The following is a 19343-nucleotide window of genomic DNA, read 5'->3' on the forward strand; positions in this document are numbered from 1 at the left end:
AGAATCCGAGCCCAGGCGAAATCGTCATTTTTCACATAACTCAAAATCAAAACCAGCCATAGAATCGTTTTGAAAATGGTACCATTGTGTTTACCACAGCAATTTACATTTCTTTCTGTAAAGTCTTTCTTTGCTAATTTTAAATATTAACGCCTATACAGCCATATTTACTGAGATACAGCCACCTCAAATATCAAACCTATCATCGTGTTTTCTCAACAAATTACTAAGGAAAATAAGTTGTAATAAATGTAATAATAATTAAAATGAGCTAAACAATAAATGGATAATCAAAATAACATTATATCTATATTCCTCATATACTAAGAGACTACTATGCATGGTGCGTATATGGGCATATGTATGCTACTTATATAGGCATATGTATGGTACTTATATTGGCATATGAATGGTACTTATATGGGCAGGTATGGTACTTATAAGGGCATATGTATGGTAGTTAAAAGGATATATGTATGATAGATATAAAAACATATATATTGTTCTTTATAAGGGCATAAGTATGGTACGTATTTGGGCATATGTATGTTGCTTATAAGAACTTTTGTATGGTACCTCAATGGGCATATATATTGTTCTTATATGGGCAGATGTATGACACTGATATGGGCATGAGTATGGTACATATATGGATATGTATTTGGTACTTATGTACATACGTACCTCTATGGTACTTACGTACCTTTTACCTTACACAGACAGTCATCCTTATTTTATAGATATAGAAGATAGGCAATGATTAATTCAAGTAATAAAAACTTGACCAGCGGACGAAGACAAAGAGGGGGTACATACAGCCCGCCGCCTGCAAAGAATCCGAGCCCGGGCAAAATCGTCATTTTTCACAAAACTCAAAATCAAAACCAGCCATAGAATCGTTTTGAAAATGGTACCATTGTGTTTACCACAGCAATTTACATTTCTTTCTGTAAAGTCTTTCTTTGCTAATTTTAAATATTAACGCCTATACAGCCATATTTACTGAGATACAGCCACCTCAAATATCAAACCTATCATCGTGTTTTCTCAACAAATTACTAAGCAAAATCAGTTGTAAAAAATGTAATAATAATTAAAATGAGCTAAACAATAAATGGATAATGAAAATAACATTATATCTATATTCCTCATATACTAAGAGACTACTATGCATGGTGCGTATATGGGCATATGTATGCTACTTATATAGGCATATGTATGGTACTTATATTGGCATATGAATGGTACTTATATGGGCAAGTATGGTACTTATAAGGGCATATGTATGGTAGTTAAAAGGATATATGTATGATAGATATAAAATCATATATATTGTTCTTTATAAGGGCATAAGTATGGTACGTATTTGGGCATATGTATGTTGCTTATAAGAACTTTTGTATGGTACCTCAATGGGCATATATATTGTTCTTATATGGGCATATGTATGACACTGATATGGGCATGAGTATGGTACATATATGGATATGTATTTGGTACTTATGTACATACGTACCTCTATGGTACTTACGTACCTTTTACCTTACACAGACAGTCATCCTTATTTTATAGATATAGAAGATAGGCAATGATTAATTCAAGTAATAAAAACTTGACCAGCGGACGAAGACAAAGAGGGGGTACATACAGCCCGCCGCCTGCAAAGAATCCGAGCCCGGGCAAAATCGTCATTTTTCACAAAACTCAAAATCAAAACCAGCCATAGAATCGTTTTGAAAATGGTACCATTGTGTTTACCACAGCAATTTACATTTCTTTATATAAAGTCTTTCTTTGCTAATTTTAAATATTAACGCCTATACAGCCATATTTACTGAGATACAGCCACCTCAAATATCAAACCTATCATCGTGTTTTCTCAACAAATTACTAAGGAAAATAAGTTGTAATAAATGTAATAATAATTAAAATGAGCTAAACAATAAATGGATAATCAAAATAACATTATATCTATATTCCTCATATACTAAGAGACTACTATGCATGGTGCGTATATGGGCATATGTATGCTACTTATATAGGCATATGTATGGTACTTATATTGGCATATGAATGGTACTTATATGGGCAGGTATGGTACTTATAAGGGCATATGTATGGTAGTTAAAAGGATATATGTATGATAGATATAAAAACATATATATTGTTCTTTATAAGGGCATAAGTATGGTACGTATTTGGGCATATGTATGTTGCTTATAAGAACTTTTGTATGGTACCTCAATGGGCATATATATTGTTCTTATATGGGCATATGTATGACACTTATATGGGCATGAGTATGGTACATATATGGATATGAGTATGGTACATATATGGATATGTGTTTGGTACTTATGTACATACGTACCTCTATGGTACTTACGTACCTTTTACCTTACACAGACAGTCATCCTTATTTTATAGATATAGAAGATAGGCAATGATTAATTCAAGTAATAAAAACTTGACCAGCGGACGAAGACAAAGAGGGGGTACATACAGCCCGCCGCCTGCAAAGAATCCGAGCCCGGGCGAAATCGTCATTTTTCACAAAACTCAAAATCAAAACCAGCCATAGAATCGTTTTGAAAATGGTACCATTGTGTTTACCACAGCAATTTACATTTTTTTCTGTTAAGTCTTTCTTTGCTAATTTTAAATATTAACGCCTATACAGCCATATTTACTGAGATACAGCCACCTCAAATATCAAACCTATCATCGTGTTTTCTCAACAAATTACTAAGGAAAATCAGTTGTAAAAAATGTAATAATGATCAAATTGAGCTAAATAATAAATGGATAATCAAAATAACATTATATCTATATTCCTCATGTATTTAGAGACTACTATGCATGGTGCGTATATGGGCATATGAACATTAGAACATAAGAACAAAGGCAACTGCAGAAGGCCTATTGGCCCATACGAGGCAGCTCCTATTTATAACCACCCAATCCTACTCATATACATGTCCAACCCGCGCTTGAAACAATCGAGGGACCCCACCTCCACAATGTTACGCGGCAATTGGTTCCACAAATCAACAACCCTGTTACTGAACCAGTATTTACCCAAGTCTTTCCTAAATATATATACACATACACATTTTGACTAACTAGTATGTATATATGTCAGTTGCTTAATTTAGAACCTGTACTTGAGGTCGATCTCGAACCCATTGTTGATGTGATGACATATTGTATTTTGTAACTAGCTCATCAAGATTGTAACTTGCTTAGCTAAATGAATTGTGGGGTTCAGTCCCTGAGCCCATTATGTGCCTCTGTAACCCTCTCCACTACCCCCCACAAGATGGGTATGGGGTGCATAATAAATGAACTAAACTAAAACTATATACTTTAGTTATGACAAAAATATATAGTATATACAACTATGGAAACTGTGGATATACTCAAAGAATCAACAAGAAGTAAACATCTTTTGATAATATTTTAGGATATATTCACTGAAACAAAATATAAAAAGTTAATCCATATTATTTTATACAAGAAATTGCAAATAAACTTCATTAAACGATAATTTTTTTTTACTTTTTAATATCATTGCACAAAATTTTTTATTTTAGAATTTTGTTAAAGAATTTTGTAAAATTTATATAAAATTTTCAGGAATTTTCATATATTAAATTATTATTTAACACCTTAGTGAGGTGTGTATATATTTGTAATTTTTTTATTAACAAGCTTAGGTATTTTTTTTATGCCAATTAGGCACTTTATTAAACGATTGCAATTGATGTAGGTTTATTAAAACTTCAGGCTATTTATGATGACTTTATTAATGACTTACATTTTGTTGTGTAAACACGAGTCATTAATATTATTAGTTACGTGGGCAGCAACAAGCTAAGTGATCAGAGAGATATACTTGTACACGTTCTCGCAAGCCATTAATTGGCCACGTTTGTTAGTGCTAAAACTGACATAATGGTTGACAAATACTGAGCATTTGCAACTGTTTATAAGTTAACAGAAACACAGCCAGACTTTAACACAGGACTTGAAACACAGCCAGACTTTAACACAGGACTTGAAACACAGCCAGACTTTAACACAGGACTTGAAACACAGCCAGACTTTAACACAGGACTTGAAACACAGCCAGACTTTAACACAGGACTTGAAACACAGCCAGACTTTAACACAGGACTTGAAACACAGCCAGACTTTAACACAGGACTTGAAACACAGCCAGACTTTAACACAGGACTTGAAACACAGCCAGACTTTAACACAGGACTTGAAACACAGCCAGACTTTAACACAGGACTTGAAACACAGCCAGACTTTAACACAGGACTTGAAACACAGCCAGACTTTAACACAGGACTTGAAACACAGCCAGACTTTAACACAGGACTTGAAACACAGCCAGACTTTAACACAGGACTTGAAACACAGCCAGACTTTAACACAGGACTTGAAACACAGCCAGACTTTAACACAGGACTTGAAACACAGCCAGACTTTAACACAGGACTTGAAACACAGCCAGACTTTAACACAGGACTTGAAACACAGCCAGACTTTAACACAGGACTTGAAACACAGCCAGACTTTAACACAGGACTTGAAACACAGCCAGACTTTAACACAGGACTTGAAACACAGCCAGACTTTAACACAGGACTTGAAACACAGCCAGACTTTAACACAGGACTTGAAACACAGCCAGACTTTAACACAGGACTTGAAACACAGCCAGACTTTAACACAGGACTTGAAACACAGCCAGACTTTAACACAGGACTTGAAACACAGCCAGACTTTAACACAGGACTTGAAACACAGCCAGACTTTAACACAGGACTTGAAACACAGCCAGACTTTAACACAGGACTTGAAACACAGCCAGACTTTAACACAGGACTTGAAACACAGCCAGACTTTAACACAGGACTTGAAACACAGCCAGACTTTAACACAGGACTTGAAACACAGCCAGACTTTAACACAGGACTTGAAACACAGCCAGACTTTAACACAGGACTTGAAACTATTGATGTTGTTGATGTATTAGATTCAGCTTCTCAGAACAAAAAGTTCCAGTAGCACGGGCTATGGTGATCCCGTAAGTGGAGGCTCTTTGGAGCCATTATCTGTATCAATAACTGATACTAGAGATCAGCTGATGGAAGGTGGTCATGATGGTGGATATCAGTCCTGGAGGGCTGGCTGTACCAGTTATGGGGTTAGTGTAGACCTCCAGGTTTTCTGTTTTGTCTTTGACTGAGCCGAGCTGTCGTTGGAGTTTGGTGATGAGCCTCCACGAGGAGGTCTTGTACCGAGTAGGTGTCGTATTTGTGGTGCAGCGGTAGAGCTCCTACTAAGATGTCCTGGTCTGAGGAGTCCGTAACCTCCGTAGTTGGTGTTATCGTCTTACGCCTCGCAGCCTGAGGTAGACTCAGGCGTCGTGGTCTGGTGGTAGAAGCTGTTTCAGGAGTGTTGATGGTGCTGTTAGCATGTGTAGACAGCACGTGTGCTGGCGCGGCTGTTGAGATGGTGATGGTGGCAGTGTTGGGAGCTGGAGAGGGAATTACCTCTGTTTGTGTCGTCCGGGTCATGGGTGGTTCTGGAGTCTGTGTTGATATCGACCTGGTGGTCGTCCTGGTGGTAGTCTCCGGAGTGGTAGTTGAAGCAGTGAAACTTGCGCCAGGGACAATGATGGGATCCAGGCCATTGGCTAGGTATAATAAGTTCGGTTCACTGACAAAACGGTGGTTGTCTGGTCCGGCAAGATTTTCTGCTTCTCTAATAAGACCTTCCTGCATAATACTAATGCCTGCAAGTGATGCAGGGGGAGCTGTGATGCTGTGAAGGAGCCTGTGGGGCCTTGGGTCCCCATTGTGAAGACTGGGTCGCCTGGCTGGAGGTGCCACTCTTTGGTAAGACTGGAAAGTCTTCTGGTCAGTTGGTGGGAGCTGAGGTGGTGGGTTGAGTGCCTGGGGCTCTGATCGCGGAGGTGGAAGGGTTATTTCTCATGGCTTCAACCTGGGCCGTGATGTAGTCCTGTCGGCGGGGGCAGCGGTAGGAAATTGCGGGGTGATTGCCATCACAGAGCAAGCAGTGATGGGCTGTTGCCTTGCATATGGAGTAGTGATGGTCCAGTGCGCACAGGCTGCACCTCTGGACAGGGTGCTGACACTTGTTGGTCGGGTGGGAGAGCTCGTAGCACTTAAAGCACTGCTGGATCTCATGGTATCGTTTCTTTTTTACTTGGTGGGGTGGTATTTTGTAAGCCGAAGCAGTAGAAACCTTGTGTGGCAGCCTGGGTGGCCGCAGCTATGGTGGTGAAAGTAATCTTCATTGATGATTTGTCGGTGTTGCAGAACTCTAGGTTGAATACACCCCAGGCTCGGATTTTCGTCCTCGATATTGTCTATCATCTTTTGTTGCAGTCGGTCAGCGATCCAATGGCTGGTCCTGCTTGCAGAAAGTTCTTCCGGCCACGAACTGACGTGAGGATATAGGTGGTGATCCTTGGGAAGTATGGGATCGTTAGTCAAGAGTTTGTCTAGCTCTTCCTCACATGAAAAGAAGAGCACGATATTATCACCTTCCTGACTAATGTCAATGGAACTTTCATCAAAAGCTGGAGTGGACGGTTCGTTTGGCTAAGGATTTTTTTAATATGAACCACTATTCAAGGAGGGTGCTCACCGGCCCTACATAACAGTTGGGACAAAAGAGGCCGTGGAACACCTGACTACGGATGGGTTTGAGAATATTGTGATGGTTACTCCGGAAGAAGGTATGATGCACAACAAGGTCATAGTTTTTAAGTATCCAACTTATTTGGATCCTGATTATCCTCTCAACAATGATAGTGTTGTTTGGGTAAAGAGGAACAGTGTTCGTGGTGAAAAACAAAGCCAGGTTGTTGCCTTGGTAAAGGGTGAGGCTCCGGAAAGAATTTTTGTGCAAGGACTAGGCTACAGGAAAGTTGTAAAATACATTGAGGAGCCCATATTAGTCCAATAATGTTAGCAGACTTCTAGATGTTACCACTGCATTTTTGGAAAAAAATGCAAATCCTGCTCTGAAACTCTCCCTGGACAGATGTAATAGGACCCATTATCACCACACCAGAAATAAATATCTCTTTGATATACCCAGAGTCAAACTTAATCTGTGTAAACTATGCAAATAAAGGGACCTAATCTATGGAACTCTCTCCCTAATGAATTGAAAAGCTGCCCAACTTTTGCGTCATTCAAAAACAAAACTAAAAAGTACCTAATTTCATCTTCATAGTTTTTACCTTTTGCTTTAAATTACACTGTATCATTTGCTACCCAATCTCCCAATCTTGTACCCAATCCAAACAACTTTACCATTGTGATCATGGCTGTCTTATATGTGCTGTCAATCTGCTGTATGGTGCCTATTAATCTTGTCTAAATTACCAATCAAGTTGTCAATGTAATCAACCAGAGCTTTAGTATACCAGTGAGCTTTAATATACTTACTATTCTCTCCCATCTCATTTTTTTTCGTGCAATGTATCTGTTATCATTTTATTAATTCCGCTAGAATTTGCCTACTTAAAATTATCTGTTAGATTAAGGACCTGCCCGAAACGCTGCGCGTACTAGTGGCTTTACAAGATTGTAAATACTATGCTATGTATTCTCTCTAACCCAATGTACCTTCCTGTATATAAATCAATCAATCAATACAGTTGGTAGTAGACACCTCACCGTCCTGTTTGCAGTAGTTTACCCCAAAGGCATTCCAACGTAACATCGTTTTCTGTTGATGTTCCTACAATGCAATCTTCATTTCTTCATTGATTTTCAAAGCACAAACTAGTGTATATAATGTTGATTGGTGAAGCACTCTTATTCTATGCAATATTTTATAGCGCTTATTATAATTTACTGAGTACAACTAATATTTTATTATTATTTTTAATTTTATTTTTATTTGTTAAATTGTGTTATATTTTTTATATTTATTTTATATTTATTTATATATATATATTTTATTTTTATTTATTGAATTTTATTATTATTTTTCTTTTATTATTTATTTTATTTTTTAAGCTCAATTACTATTAAGTTTTAGTCTGTTTTTTTCCCCACCTCACTTTGCCCGAAACGCTGTGCGTACTAGTGGCTTTAGGTATTGTATGTACTACCTCTATCTTTAAATCAAACAGAATGTTTGTACTTTAACGCTGCAACTATGTATGTACTGTACTGTTCCTAAATAAATTATTATTATTATTATTAACTTTATACATGCAGCTCTTGATAAAAATGAGTTCCCTGTTGGGTTATTTGTGGACCTGCGTAAGGCTTTTGACACTGTCAACCACCAAAACCTTCTTCTTAAATTACATCATTATGGAGTCAGAGGACACTCCCTGCAATACCTCAAATCCTACCTTACTGACAGGCTCCAATATGTTTCTGTGAATAATTCAATTTCTCCCACCCTACCCATCAACATTGGTGTTCCTCAGGGCAGCATACTTGGCCCTCTCCTCTTTCTCATCTACATTAATGACCTTCCAAATGCCTCCCAACACCTCAAACCAATTCTATTTGCTGACGACACAACCTTCATTTACTCCAGTCCTGACCCCCTTGCTCTAAATGTCACAGTAAATACTGAGCTAAATAAAGTCCATCTTTGACTAACTGCCAACAAACTCACCCTTAACATTGACAAAACTTTCTATATTTTGTTTGGCAATAAATCCTCAAATCAAATAAATTTCAGGATTAACAATACCCAAATTTGTAACAAAGTAGATGGCAATTCCAGTTTAAGATAAAAGCTAAGCACTACCTAATTAACTCTCTGTAACCTACCTTACCCCTATAATGTCAACTCATGTCTGCTATTTTTAAACAATGCTGTTTGTCGACCAAACTGCATTTTTTGCTGTTTTTCTGCCATGAACCCCCCCTTTTTTATTTTCTGGACACACTTTATACTTTAATCTCAATTAGTATTAAGTTTTAGTCTTTAGTGTCTTTAGTGTTTTGCTGCCCAAAACGTTTTGCGTAATAGTGGCTTTAGGCATTGTATGTACTAGCTCTATCTATAAACTCATCAATATTTGTATCACACCTTGTATGTACTTTACCTGAAAAAACATTTGAATTTGAATTTCTCAAAAGAAAACTACGAGCCTTCAATAGGATGTAGCTTATCCATAATATTCTAAGAGCATGGACTATTCTGCTATTCTGCTGACTATTCTGCTGTCTACGACGATGGACGGGTACTGTGAGACGTTCATTAGTACATGAGGAAGAGCTAGTGCCTTGAAAAAAATATAACTGAGAATATACCACATAGGTACTTATTCATTAGCAGCATAGAGACTATAAGCATTTAGTTACATATGAGCTGTCTTGTGCGAGAACGGGTTGCACCTTCCCCCCCCCCCCCATCTCATCCTAAATCCTTATCCTGACCCCTTCCAAGTGCTATAAAAGTTGTAATTGCTTGGTACTTTCCCCTGATAATGAAAAAAATCACCTAATATCCCCATCTCACAGGATGGTTAGTCATACGTGGAATCAGGAGAGAAATAATTATTTTGACAATTTAATTACTTTTTTATATGAAGAGCAGTTAAAGAGAACAGATACAGGTCATTGTTGAGCAAATATCCTAGTTAAATATTTGTATCCAAGTAAAAAAAATCATCTTTATATAAAGCCTAAAACTGCAATATCACAGATGTGTTAAAAAAGCAAGTTAAAGAAAATAAACATGGGTACTAAAAATTTGTGCTTAAGACACATAAGAGTAATAGCAATACCATTTGTCTATTATTTACAATACAAAAACAAGTGAAATTCATAATATATTTAGTGCAGGACATGCTACTCGCAGGTGACTATTATTGGCTTGGCTACAACTGTTTCTTTCTCCTTTAAATTCTTTGAACACATTTTGCATATCAGAATATTCAATTCAAATTATTATGAAATTTGAAAATGAGAAAAAGAATGGTGTACACATACACAGTGTATGCCTTAGGTGCACATGAATAAATACATTCTTATTAACCTACACTCTACATTTTATGCCAGTATATACTTAGATATTTCCATAAATTGCACCCCTTGTAATTAGAGGCACATATACTGTATCACGTTTTACACTTGTATTATACTAATTGTGGCTGAATACCAAGTGGGCCATCTCTCTCTTTATTATTATATACATAAAATAGCAATAATGCTGAAAAAAAACTTACCATATTTTCCAGCTGATAGCTAGGGCACATTAATATATCATGATATTCAAGCTGGATGTTGCAGTCTGCATGTAAGAACATAGTAATGGGCAGCTGTGGTTTAAAATCAGTTTCAATAAATGAAAGATTAAACACATTCAAAATTCACAAAATATCCTTATAATATATGAGTATCTTGAGGTTATCTTGAGATGATTTCGGGGCTTTTTAGTGTCCCCGCGGTCCGGTCCTCGACCAGGCCTCCACCCCCAGGAAGCAGCCCGTGACAGCTGACTAACACCCAGGTACCTATTTTATGGCTAGGTAACAGGGGCATAGGGTGAAAGAAACTCTGCCCATTGTTTCTCGCCAGCGCCTGGGATCGAACCCAGGACCACAGGCTCACAAGTCCCGCGTGCTGTCCGCTCGGCCGACCGGCTCCCTGAGTGCAAGTTAAGCAGGGGTGGGGTCTTACAAGCCGGAAAATACAGCATTTATAAACTTGGAGTCGTCTGATAACCTTGTCTTAAAGGCTGTTGCTTGGAATGGGCATACGTCTATTACAGTTTGGTTGGTCCGACACTCCCAGCAGGAACTTGTCTAATTGTACCTTAAATGCCATGACTTAACACAAAAATTGTCATACATCCTTTATAAGTGAAAAGAAACATTCTGATAGAAAATAATTAAATCAGATAAAATACCAAATTATGTTGCTTTAGAGAAATAATACATAATTTTACTATTTCCAGTTATAATTTAAGCTTTAACAAACTACAATTCACAATGACATTTAGGTTTCTAGCATACATTGTTACCCCTTTGGCTGTGGCACCCTCTACAACATTTTATCTGCACCAAGGTTACAACTGCACATCTCAAGTTACTATTTAGCTTTGTGTTGTTTATTACAATACAGTATTTGTAAGAAGAGAAGACTTGTTATTTCTACCTACCAGTATATCATTAAGAATGTAGAATAATTTGTTCAATATTGGAGAAAAACTACAAACAGTTTCTGGAGGAAACTCTTGTGGCTTCCTAAAACTGTCACATTAGTCGCAGAGTTTGGCCTTCCGGGGACCAGAACCTGACTCCCTTCCATCTCAGATGTGCTGAGAGCAGGTGACACTTCACCACCCATTCGGGAAAGCATCCAGAAAGTCAATGCACTAACAGAGACCACTGCTGGATTCAAAAGAACCAAAGTCCAACAAATTGCCAACTGACCTCCCCAAACAACCTGTCCTCAACAACCTTCCTCCCCAACAACACTAGGCTGTTTAAAGCAGTGGCCGTCCTCCCCAGACGCATTCGTCAATTTTAACATACTGTGTATTCAACGTTGGTTTGTTTTCATATATAAATTAATATTAACATACATAAAAATTCTATGTATAGTTAGGCTTAGGTTAGGTTAGGTGTTTAGGTTCTGTTGACATATTTGAAGTACAGGGTGAAGCATTTATAGAATTGTGGTTCGAAAAGATTATGTAAGCGAAGCACTTGATCCAGAAGTGTTCGGACATCATCAGTTGTGAATCGTGTGTAGACCACTTTCCATTCATAAACGGGGGGGTTTGGCAGCTGGATTAACGAGCTTGGATCCTTGTATGCGAGGATGGGCTGCCCCAAACTATATAAACAAATGATACTTGAATTGAGCTTGAACTCATTAGTACTAAACTACTGCCACAAGGGGTCTCAGAGCTTCAGAGATCTCCCAAGACAATTGTGTCGCTGAAGTGGTCAGCTATGGGTGTCTGCTGTAGTGATTATGGGTCGCCAACCAATCGCATGGGTTCCACTGCATCAAGCTAACTGCTGGCGATCCTTTGACTTGTGCATCCTGTCGGACCATTTGTTCGGTATTCTTCAGATTTTTAGCAAGCTTCATGAACATGTTTTCATCCAGCTTGTTTCATGGACCTGGCTCAACTTGTGCCTACAACTGCATGCATTCAGAATTACTTCCCTGGGTGCACCCTAGTGCTGCCTAGCTGCATCTGTGGTGTATTCAGGACTTCATTCTTTTGAGGCTGGACCATCAAGATTAGGTGCCTTACCTCAGGTATTTCAAGAGGTTTTGTTTTACTTCCTTTAACCCTGATGCACCTGTTACCCAGTAATAAATAGATACCTGGGAGTTAGACAGCTGCTATGGGCTGCTTCCTGGGGGTGTGTAACAAAAAGGACACCTGGTCGAGGACCAGGCAACGGGGACACTTAGCCCCGAAATCATCTCAAGATATCCCTCTCAAGATAACCGTCACTGGCCGGCCTGGTGAGCACTGGTCACAAATCCCCAGCCGAGAGATGATGCATCCGTGAACACATTGAGAGAAGGCAACAGATGTAAGGCACACGGAGGTCGAACCCAGCGATCGCAAGAGACAGAGTCCCAGACAAAACCCAGCTACGTCCAAACCTGGGATGGAACCAGATGGGACTTCCTCCAGTTCACCAGGAACCCGAACCCGGTGACCTAGGAAAGAACCACACCCGTGGCGAGCAGACAAGCAGACCAGCTGGTAGCCCACACCAGTCAGCAGTAGAGGTAGGCCAGAACCCCTAGCAGATGCAGACAGGTCACTACAACCCCGGTAAGACTCGTGAATACGTGAGGTGTCAGATTCAATGCAAAAACAAGGCAACAAAATTGGTAAGCCTGATGCCTCACCACGAAACATAACCAGTCCCTGAACCCCGGATGAATGGAAACATGCCAATACGCGTCCCTGAGGTCCAGGGGACACTATCGAGGAATCCGGCCCCAACAGAAGTCGGACCTGAGACAGTGGTCATCTGAAAGAAGGGGCAAGAAATCCAGGGGTTCAGACAGGACAAGTCCAGAATGAACCATAGATCTGCACAGTCCCGTTTCGGTACTGGAAACAGGTGGGAAACCCACCTGAGGGATGGGGTCTTTTCGACAATGCCCAAACACACCCACTCCGAGATGACCCGATGGAGCGAAGGGGAAGAAGCCTGCCCCACTAGCCCCAAACCCACCAATGGAGGAGGTACCATCCAACGCCACCAAAGGCCTGAAGAGATGACCCAAAAACGCCTACGAATCGTGGGCCCAAGCATGAGCAAACAGAGCAAGCCTCCCCCCCACCAATGGCTCCATCAACAGGGCGACCCGCAAAGAGGTCGACGCCCCTAACAACCGACAAGCAGAGCGATCATTGCGCCGACCAGACGACGCCGGCTCCGAAAGAATCACTGGCTCATAAGCTGACACGAATGGACCACCCTGACCGGAGGAATCCCGAGCCCTGGCACGACCCTTCCGAGAAGGCCGAGAACGGGCACCCCCGAAGAAGCAACAAGGCTGACAGAGGACGACAACTAGATGAAGCCACCTGCAAAAACTGCGTGACAACAGTCTCCACAAACAGCAACAAAAACCCAAGAGTCAGGGCCCAGGCAGATTCTAAAGAAAAAGCAAGTACAGCTTGACGGCACGTGAGGCGAGACACTGTGTCCTTGAGAATCAGCGCAAACAGCCTCAACAGTGCTGCAGACTCTCTAGCCGCTGTGGCCAGCGCACCAGACGAAGGCCTGGCATTCAATGACTCCATATCTCTATTCTTATGGAGATATATTATTATTCATTCTCTAGAAGGGAAAAGAAGCACAAGACTGAAGCCAAATGCTCATGGGTGCACAAATCCTCAGCAACCGAAGATACCTAAAGGGTAAGAACCTGCACGTGCAGCAGCACAAGGCCAACATCACGAGGAAGGACAGGGACAAACAAGCACACATTAAGGCACTCAAACTCGCCCCCCGGGTAAACCTGAAGAACGGTAGAAGTTTACTGCCATTCAAGCATGCAGGTCAGACAAAACCCGTGCCATGCCCCAAAGAAAAGAATGGGCAGTCTGCCAGCCAGAAAGACTATGGAACCTCCAAACACAGTCAATACATTGAAGAAGAACCAACTCAAACGTGGATGGATCCATCACAGAGGCAGAATCCAGGTTTTGCAGGAGGTATGCAGGAGGTATGCAGCAAGCACCTCCCAAACCTCCTTAGGTGAAATATGAGAAGACCTCCGGAATGAAGGAGCCGAGGAACCCAACGGAACCTAGAACCGAACCGGGTTGGGGGGAGTCGACCCCAAATCATACTCGTACAGGGAAGGGGGGTAAGAAAATCCCTCCCCCTGCAACAACAAAGGGAGGTCCAAGCCCCCCAGGTCAACTCCTCCCCAGCCCCGGGATCCTCCAACCCAGGACCCAGGGCAGAGCAGTCCTCCATACCCTCTACCCCCTGAAGAAAAGGCGAGTCTAGGGAAAAGGCAGAGAAGGAGGCCTGCTGGTGGGACCCAGAAGCCTTGGCAGGAAGAACCGGCTCGAATGCAAGTTCTTCCTGCTGAAGCGGTTAAAATTACCCACAGGAAGGATGGAACCAACGAACCCGAAGGGATACGGAACCAAACCCGGGGATGGGCCGACGCCCAAACTAACTCCTACGCAGAGGGGAGGAAGGAAAACCCCCACTCCTTGTAACAGAAAGCAACGCTCTGATAATTGGAAATCCCAGGTGGAGTTCAATGGGCCCAAGGGGCCCCCAAGTCAGCCCCTCCCCAACCCTGGGAACCTCCACATCAGGCCCAGGGGACGAGTCATCCTCCAAAGCCCCGGCCACACAAGAAAAAGCCGGAGCAGCCAGAAAAGCAGGAAGAGAAGGGGGCCACTGGTCAGACCCCGATGCTACGGCTGGAGGAACCCACACTAATGCCTGCGTCACCACCCCCAGAAGGGGCAACCCTCGATACTGCCCGAGTCTCGGAAACCTCTGAACCCTGCCCCGACCCCGAAGCCCTCAGACGCTTAGGAGACGGAAGCAGGGGGAGGGGGGACAGAATGAACCATGGCAGGGGAAGAACGAGGAGGTGCGGACTGAACCAAGGCCGACACGACCAACACCCCCAAGTCTGATTCCCTATAAGCAAAGCAGGGCAGCCTCGGGGCATCCGGGGAAGCAACCAACCTAGCATGTTGCAGCAACCTAAACCTATCCTGCAATGCACGAGCTGCCTGCACCCAAATAATGTCATCAGTAGATTGGGTGAACTGAGTCACAAACAAGCAACAATGCTCGCAGGACTCAGGATTAAAGGTGTCACCAACCCAGCAGGCAGCATGATGGAGGCAAAAACTATGAGCAACCCTTAAACTCAACTCAACCCAGTAGGCAGCATGATGGAGGCAAAAACTCTGAGCAACCCTTAAACTCAACCCAGTAGGCAGCATGATGGAGGCAAAAACTATGAACAACCCTTAAACTCAACCCAGTAGGCAGCATGATGGAGGCAAAAACTATGAACAACCCTTAAACTCGCACAAGGCGAGAGGAGACCCAGGGGTCTCATCCATCGGACCCCATGTGGACCTGCGGGGTTTCCCAGGGACCCTAGATTGGTATTGCTAAGAGTAAGCCCAGGCAGGGTACTGCTAACTGGTACCCAATGCTGCCAAATAAACTGCTAAAGCTGAACCCCCCGGGATGTGTCCATTCATGAGGGTGAAGCACGGGGTATCACCAAAAGCAGAAGGTCAAATCCTAATATAACTGGAAAAAGACACATCAAGGCAGACCCCCACCAAGCAAAAACAAAAAGGGGGAAAAAAAAACTCGCAAGAGGACAACGTACCCAGGAGGAACAGAGCCGGTCACTGTTATAGGTGAAAACTAGCTATGCAGTACCCCGTGCCACACCAGTGCAAAAACTACCACTTACCCCAAGGTAAACAAGGGTGAAAACCCCTCAAAACTCTCGGGGCAGTCAATCGCCGAGCAATAAAAGACCAAAAAAGGTAGACCCCAAGATGACTTGTAGAAGATAACCCCAATCCCCAAGGGCAGTACTTAGAGGGCACCCCGGGAAGGGAACCCTAAGCACATGCAGCCCGAGTACCTGTGAATATTACTAACTGCCCGCATGCCACCGTAAGAGCAGTACTGGACCAAAGGTAGAGTACAACAGAGTCTAAAGCGGGAGCCACACGTCCATGCCACAATCACATCAGCCAAAGAACTGCAGGTTGGATCACCTGCGTGGGGGTCTGGGGGGCTCCTCCTTCAAGGGAGGGGGGAACTGCGCAGACATGCGGTGCGGGAGTTCTGTCCACTCCTTTGTCTATTTTAGTCATTTTCACCCCCAAAATAGAAGTTTGTTTTGAAGCGCTTACCTTTTTGGGTGCCTGTTCCGGACGATGGCAGATACAGAATGCTACAAATCCCATGTGCCACTCTATAGGCCATTGCTCCTTTTGCCTCTCTGAGAGGGCCAGGTTCTGGCTCGTGGTCCCCGGTAGGCCTAGAACTCCATTCACACTGACTGATGCCAAAGTTTAGGGATATACACATCAGCCTGGATAGTTCCAGGTAGCCAAAGGGGCTCCCCCCAGAAAATAACCTTCTTTTATGGTTATGTGAGGTGCACACAGTAGCTGGGTGGTGGGGTCGATGGTTATGTGAGGTGCACACAGTAGCTGGGTGGTGGGGTCGATGGTTACGTGAGGTGCACACAGTAGCTGGGTGGTGGGGTCGATGGTTACGTGAGGTGCACACAGTAGCTGGGTGGAGGGGTCGATGGTTACGTGAGGTGCACACAATAGCTGGGTGGTGGGGTCGATGAGCACCAGATATGTACGGGTGAAAGGGTTGGAATGATCAAGTTGGATGGTTTTTTATGTTCTTGGTTTCACATATTAGTTTACATTACATTTCAGTTTTTAGTTTACATTATATATTTTTTGTATTGAATAACTATTTTATGCACACATAATTGACAAAAAACAATGAGTACACTATATATATGGGCCTACAATGTAAAATATGCACCTATATAACACACAAACGTGTCCCTGGCACACACACACAAGTGTTTTGCTGCTATTCTGTCTGGCAGCGTCATCGTGAAATACATTCAAACACTGGCAGAAAAGATAATGTGCTTTATTGATAATTGCATGTCACTAGTGCAAGATAACCTTATCACACAGTAAGCAATTTAATATTCTAACATAATTTTTTCATGAGTCTAGCTAAACTATTGCATCCATATAGATGAATTCTAAGTATATCGACATCTTTTGTATAAAAACTGTCAGATGGCTAAAATCAACAAATGACCATAACCAATTAGCCCAGGATTGACGGATGATGATAACAGACCTTTAAGGGTTAAATACAATTTGACTTCTAGTGTAGCCCTTTGTTGTCTACCATTTATTCAGTAACAATTCTTGAGCGCAGGTAGTCAAGGATTTCATTAGTTCCTTTGTCCAAAATAGCTCTTCTTGGCACTCTAAACGGGTTTCCATGAAGTTGCAAACTCCTGTGAAATTGAATAAGTTGATTAAAGTTATGCATTACCAAGAATCTATTCAGAAAAGTATCATCTACAATATATAAAGCACCAATGGTTGAAAAACAGGAAAGCTATGTCCATAAATGTATATTACATATACACATGCCATTACAATGTAACTGTATATGGACACAAAAATATGTAGCCTTGTCAATGCCCCATTTCCCTTTCAAGGGGGTAAAACACCAAACTAGTAAAATTATTGTAGTGTGGTATAAGGTAGTCTATACAAGTTACTACAAACAAAATGGCATTTGCTCATTCCTGTTTCACAAAAATTACTTTACACTAAGTCCTGTTCATTGCCACGTTTTGTGCAGTGTTTATTTGAACACATTATTTTCTCAGTGTATCCGGCAGACATTGAGTTCACAAAGGTTACTTTTTTGTAATACTTGTTCTACCGTGCCTGTGCATGAGTTTCTTCTCTTGGTGGTGGCATAAATTAATAACTTTATATATAAATGTCACATCTCCCTGTACCTCGGTGAGAAGACCAGGTTCGGGCTCTGGTTCCCGGTAGGCCATAGAACTCCGGGACCGATGGCACCTAGTAGATAACACGCCCTGGAGACACTAGTTTCAGGAAGACACAAAAGGCTCACCCAAGAAAGATTTCTTTCGTCAGCACTGTGATACCTCCACATTCTCCATTTTTTCTATGTTGTTTCCAAATTAAATAGCCTCTTCAAAATATTACCTTGTTTAGTATTTTCTCCAACAGCTTTGTTCAGACACTGCAGGTAAGAAATCTGATATATTCTGCTTTATTAAATCGCTTAGCTCTAGTGATCATTACTTCACTCCATTGAAGTAAATATAGAAATTTTTCATGAACATGTTTACCTTTACTTGGAATGTCTATTGAGGTTCAATTGATTATTTTGATGTTCCACTTAATCAGCTCCCCATGCCCTATAAGTAATCCAACCCACACAAGCCTTTTAACCATTGCCCTGCACAGAGCGCCTTGTGCCACTGGATCGAGGGTGCGCAGAGTGCCATGTGGCGTTTTAGGAATAGGGAGTGATTCAAAACTCCCACAGGTACACGGGGCTCATATCCAGTGTCTCAGGACTTCTGTAAACAGACACCATCTTGAAAAAAATCATCAGCATCCGTGCTGGCTGTGAGAGCCTTAATACTGAGAGAGCGACCAAGGCTGGCACATGCAGGAGCCGCACACAGCACAGCTGTGCAGCTAGGGGCCGCAGCACCACTTAGTAATGATGAATAAAATAGGTAATTTAAATTATTTTGTGTTGATAGTGTTATAGATGATCCTGACTGTCATAAACACTATATTACAATGTTCAGATATCAGTGAACACAATGCTGTTTATGGTAGTCACAGCCTGAGGAATAGACACAGCACCCAGCCATTGTTTCCTGCATCTATGTATCATGAAACTACCTTATGTTCCTTCACTATTGTTCATTTTGTTATGGAAATAGATTCATATTCAGGATTTTGTGACAGAAATGTGATAATAACAGTAGCTTTGTAGCTAGTCATAGTGAGATGTGTAGGATAATCAAGATAATCTCAAGATAGGATATTGGGGGCATTGTCTTGCAACATGTGACTGCTGGCGTCGTCTGCTTGTGGCTCCGTGCTGTGTTTTGATTTTATCGTCATACCCACCAGAACTGCTTATTAGTATGTTATGGTGCATATAAATGTTGATAGTGATATATAACATGCGTATATAGTGCAATATATGT

At 41.6% G+C, this 19343-nt stretch overlaps 3 protein-coding genes across 4 annotated transcripts in view; 1 reads left to right on the forward strand and 2 right to left on the reverse strand.

The window, feature by feature from the left end:
• Positions 1 to 611: 611 nt before the first annotated feature.
• On the forward strand, positions 612 to 5079 carry LOC123745462 (mucin-22-like). The gene is made up of 2 exons (XM_045726037.1): positions 612 to 641; positions 3994 to 5079. The coding sequence occupies exons 1-2, from the start codon at positions 612 to 614 to the stop codon at positions 5077 to 5079; spliced, it is 1116 nt and encodes a 371-aa protein (XP_045581993.1).
• Positions 5080 to 5219: 140 nt separating this feature from the next.
• Positions 5220 to 5798, reverse strand: LOC138356204 (uncharacterized). Its single transcript, XM_069311935.1, has one exon. The coding sequence runs from the start codon at positions 5796 to 5798 to the stop codon at positions 5220 to 5222; it is 579 nt and encodes a 192-aa protein (XP_069168036.1).
• Positions 5799 to 9578: 3780 nt separating this feature from the next.
• LOC123745510 (leucine-rich repeat-containing protein 40) overlaps positions 9579 to 19343 on the reverse strand; it is a 124088-nt gene continuing 114323 nt past the window's right edge. The window contains exons 13-14 of one of the 2 annotated variants that reach the window (XR_011224255.1): positions 17423 to 17585; positions 9579 to 16863 (exon numbers count right to left, since the gene is read on the reverse strand). Coding sequence is in view for 1 of the 2 variants with exons in the window: in XM_045726091.2 (XP_045582047.2) it covers positions 17477 to 17585 (109 nt within the window). In the remaining variant the exon portion in view is untranslated. Of the gene's footprint in view, positions 17586 to 19343 lie in introns of both variants that reach the window. The other variant, XM_045726091.2, reaches the window with a different exon arrangement.

Source organism: Procambarus clarkii, chromosome 71 (genome assembly GCF_040958095.1).
Source record: "Procambarus clarkii isolate CNS0578487 chromosome 71, FALCON_Pclarkii_2.0, whole genome shotgun sequence".
Classification (NCBI taxonomy): Eukaryota; Metazoa; Arthropoda; class Malacostraca; order Decapoda; family Cambaridae; genus Procambarus; species Procambarus clarkii.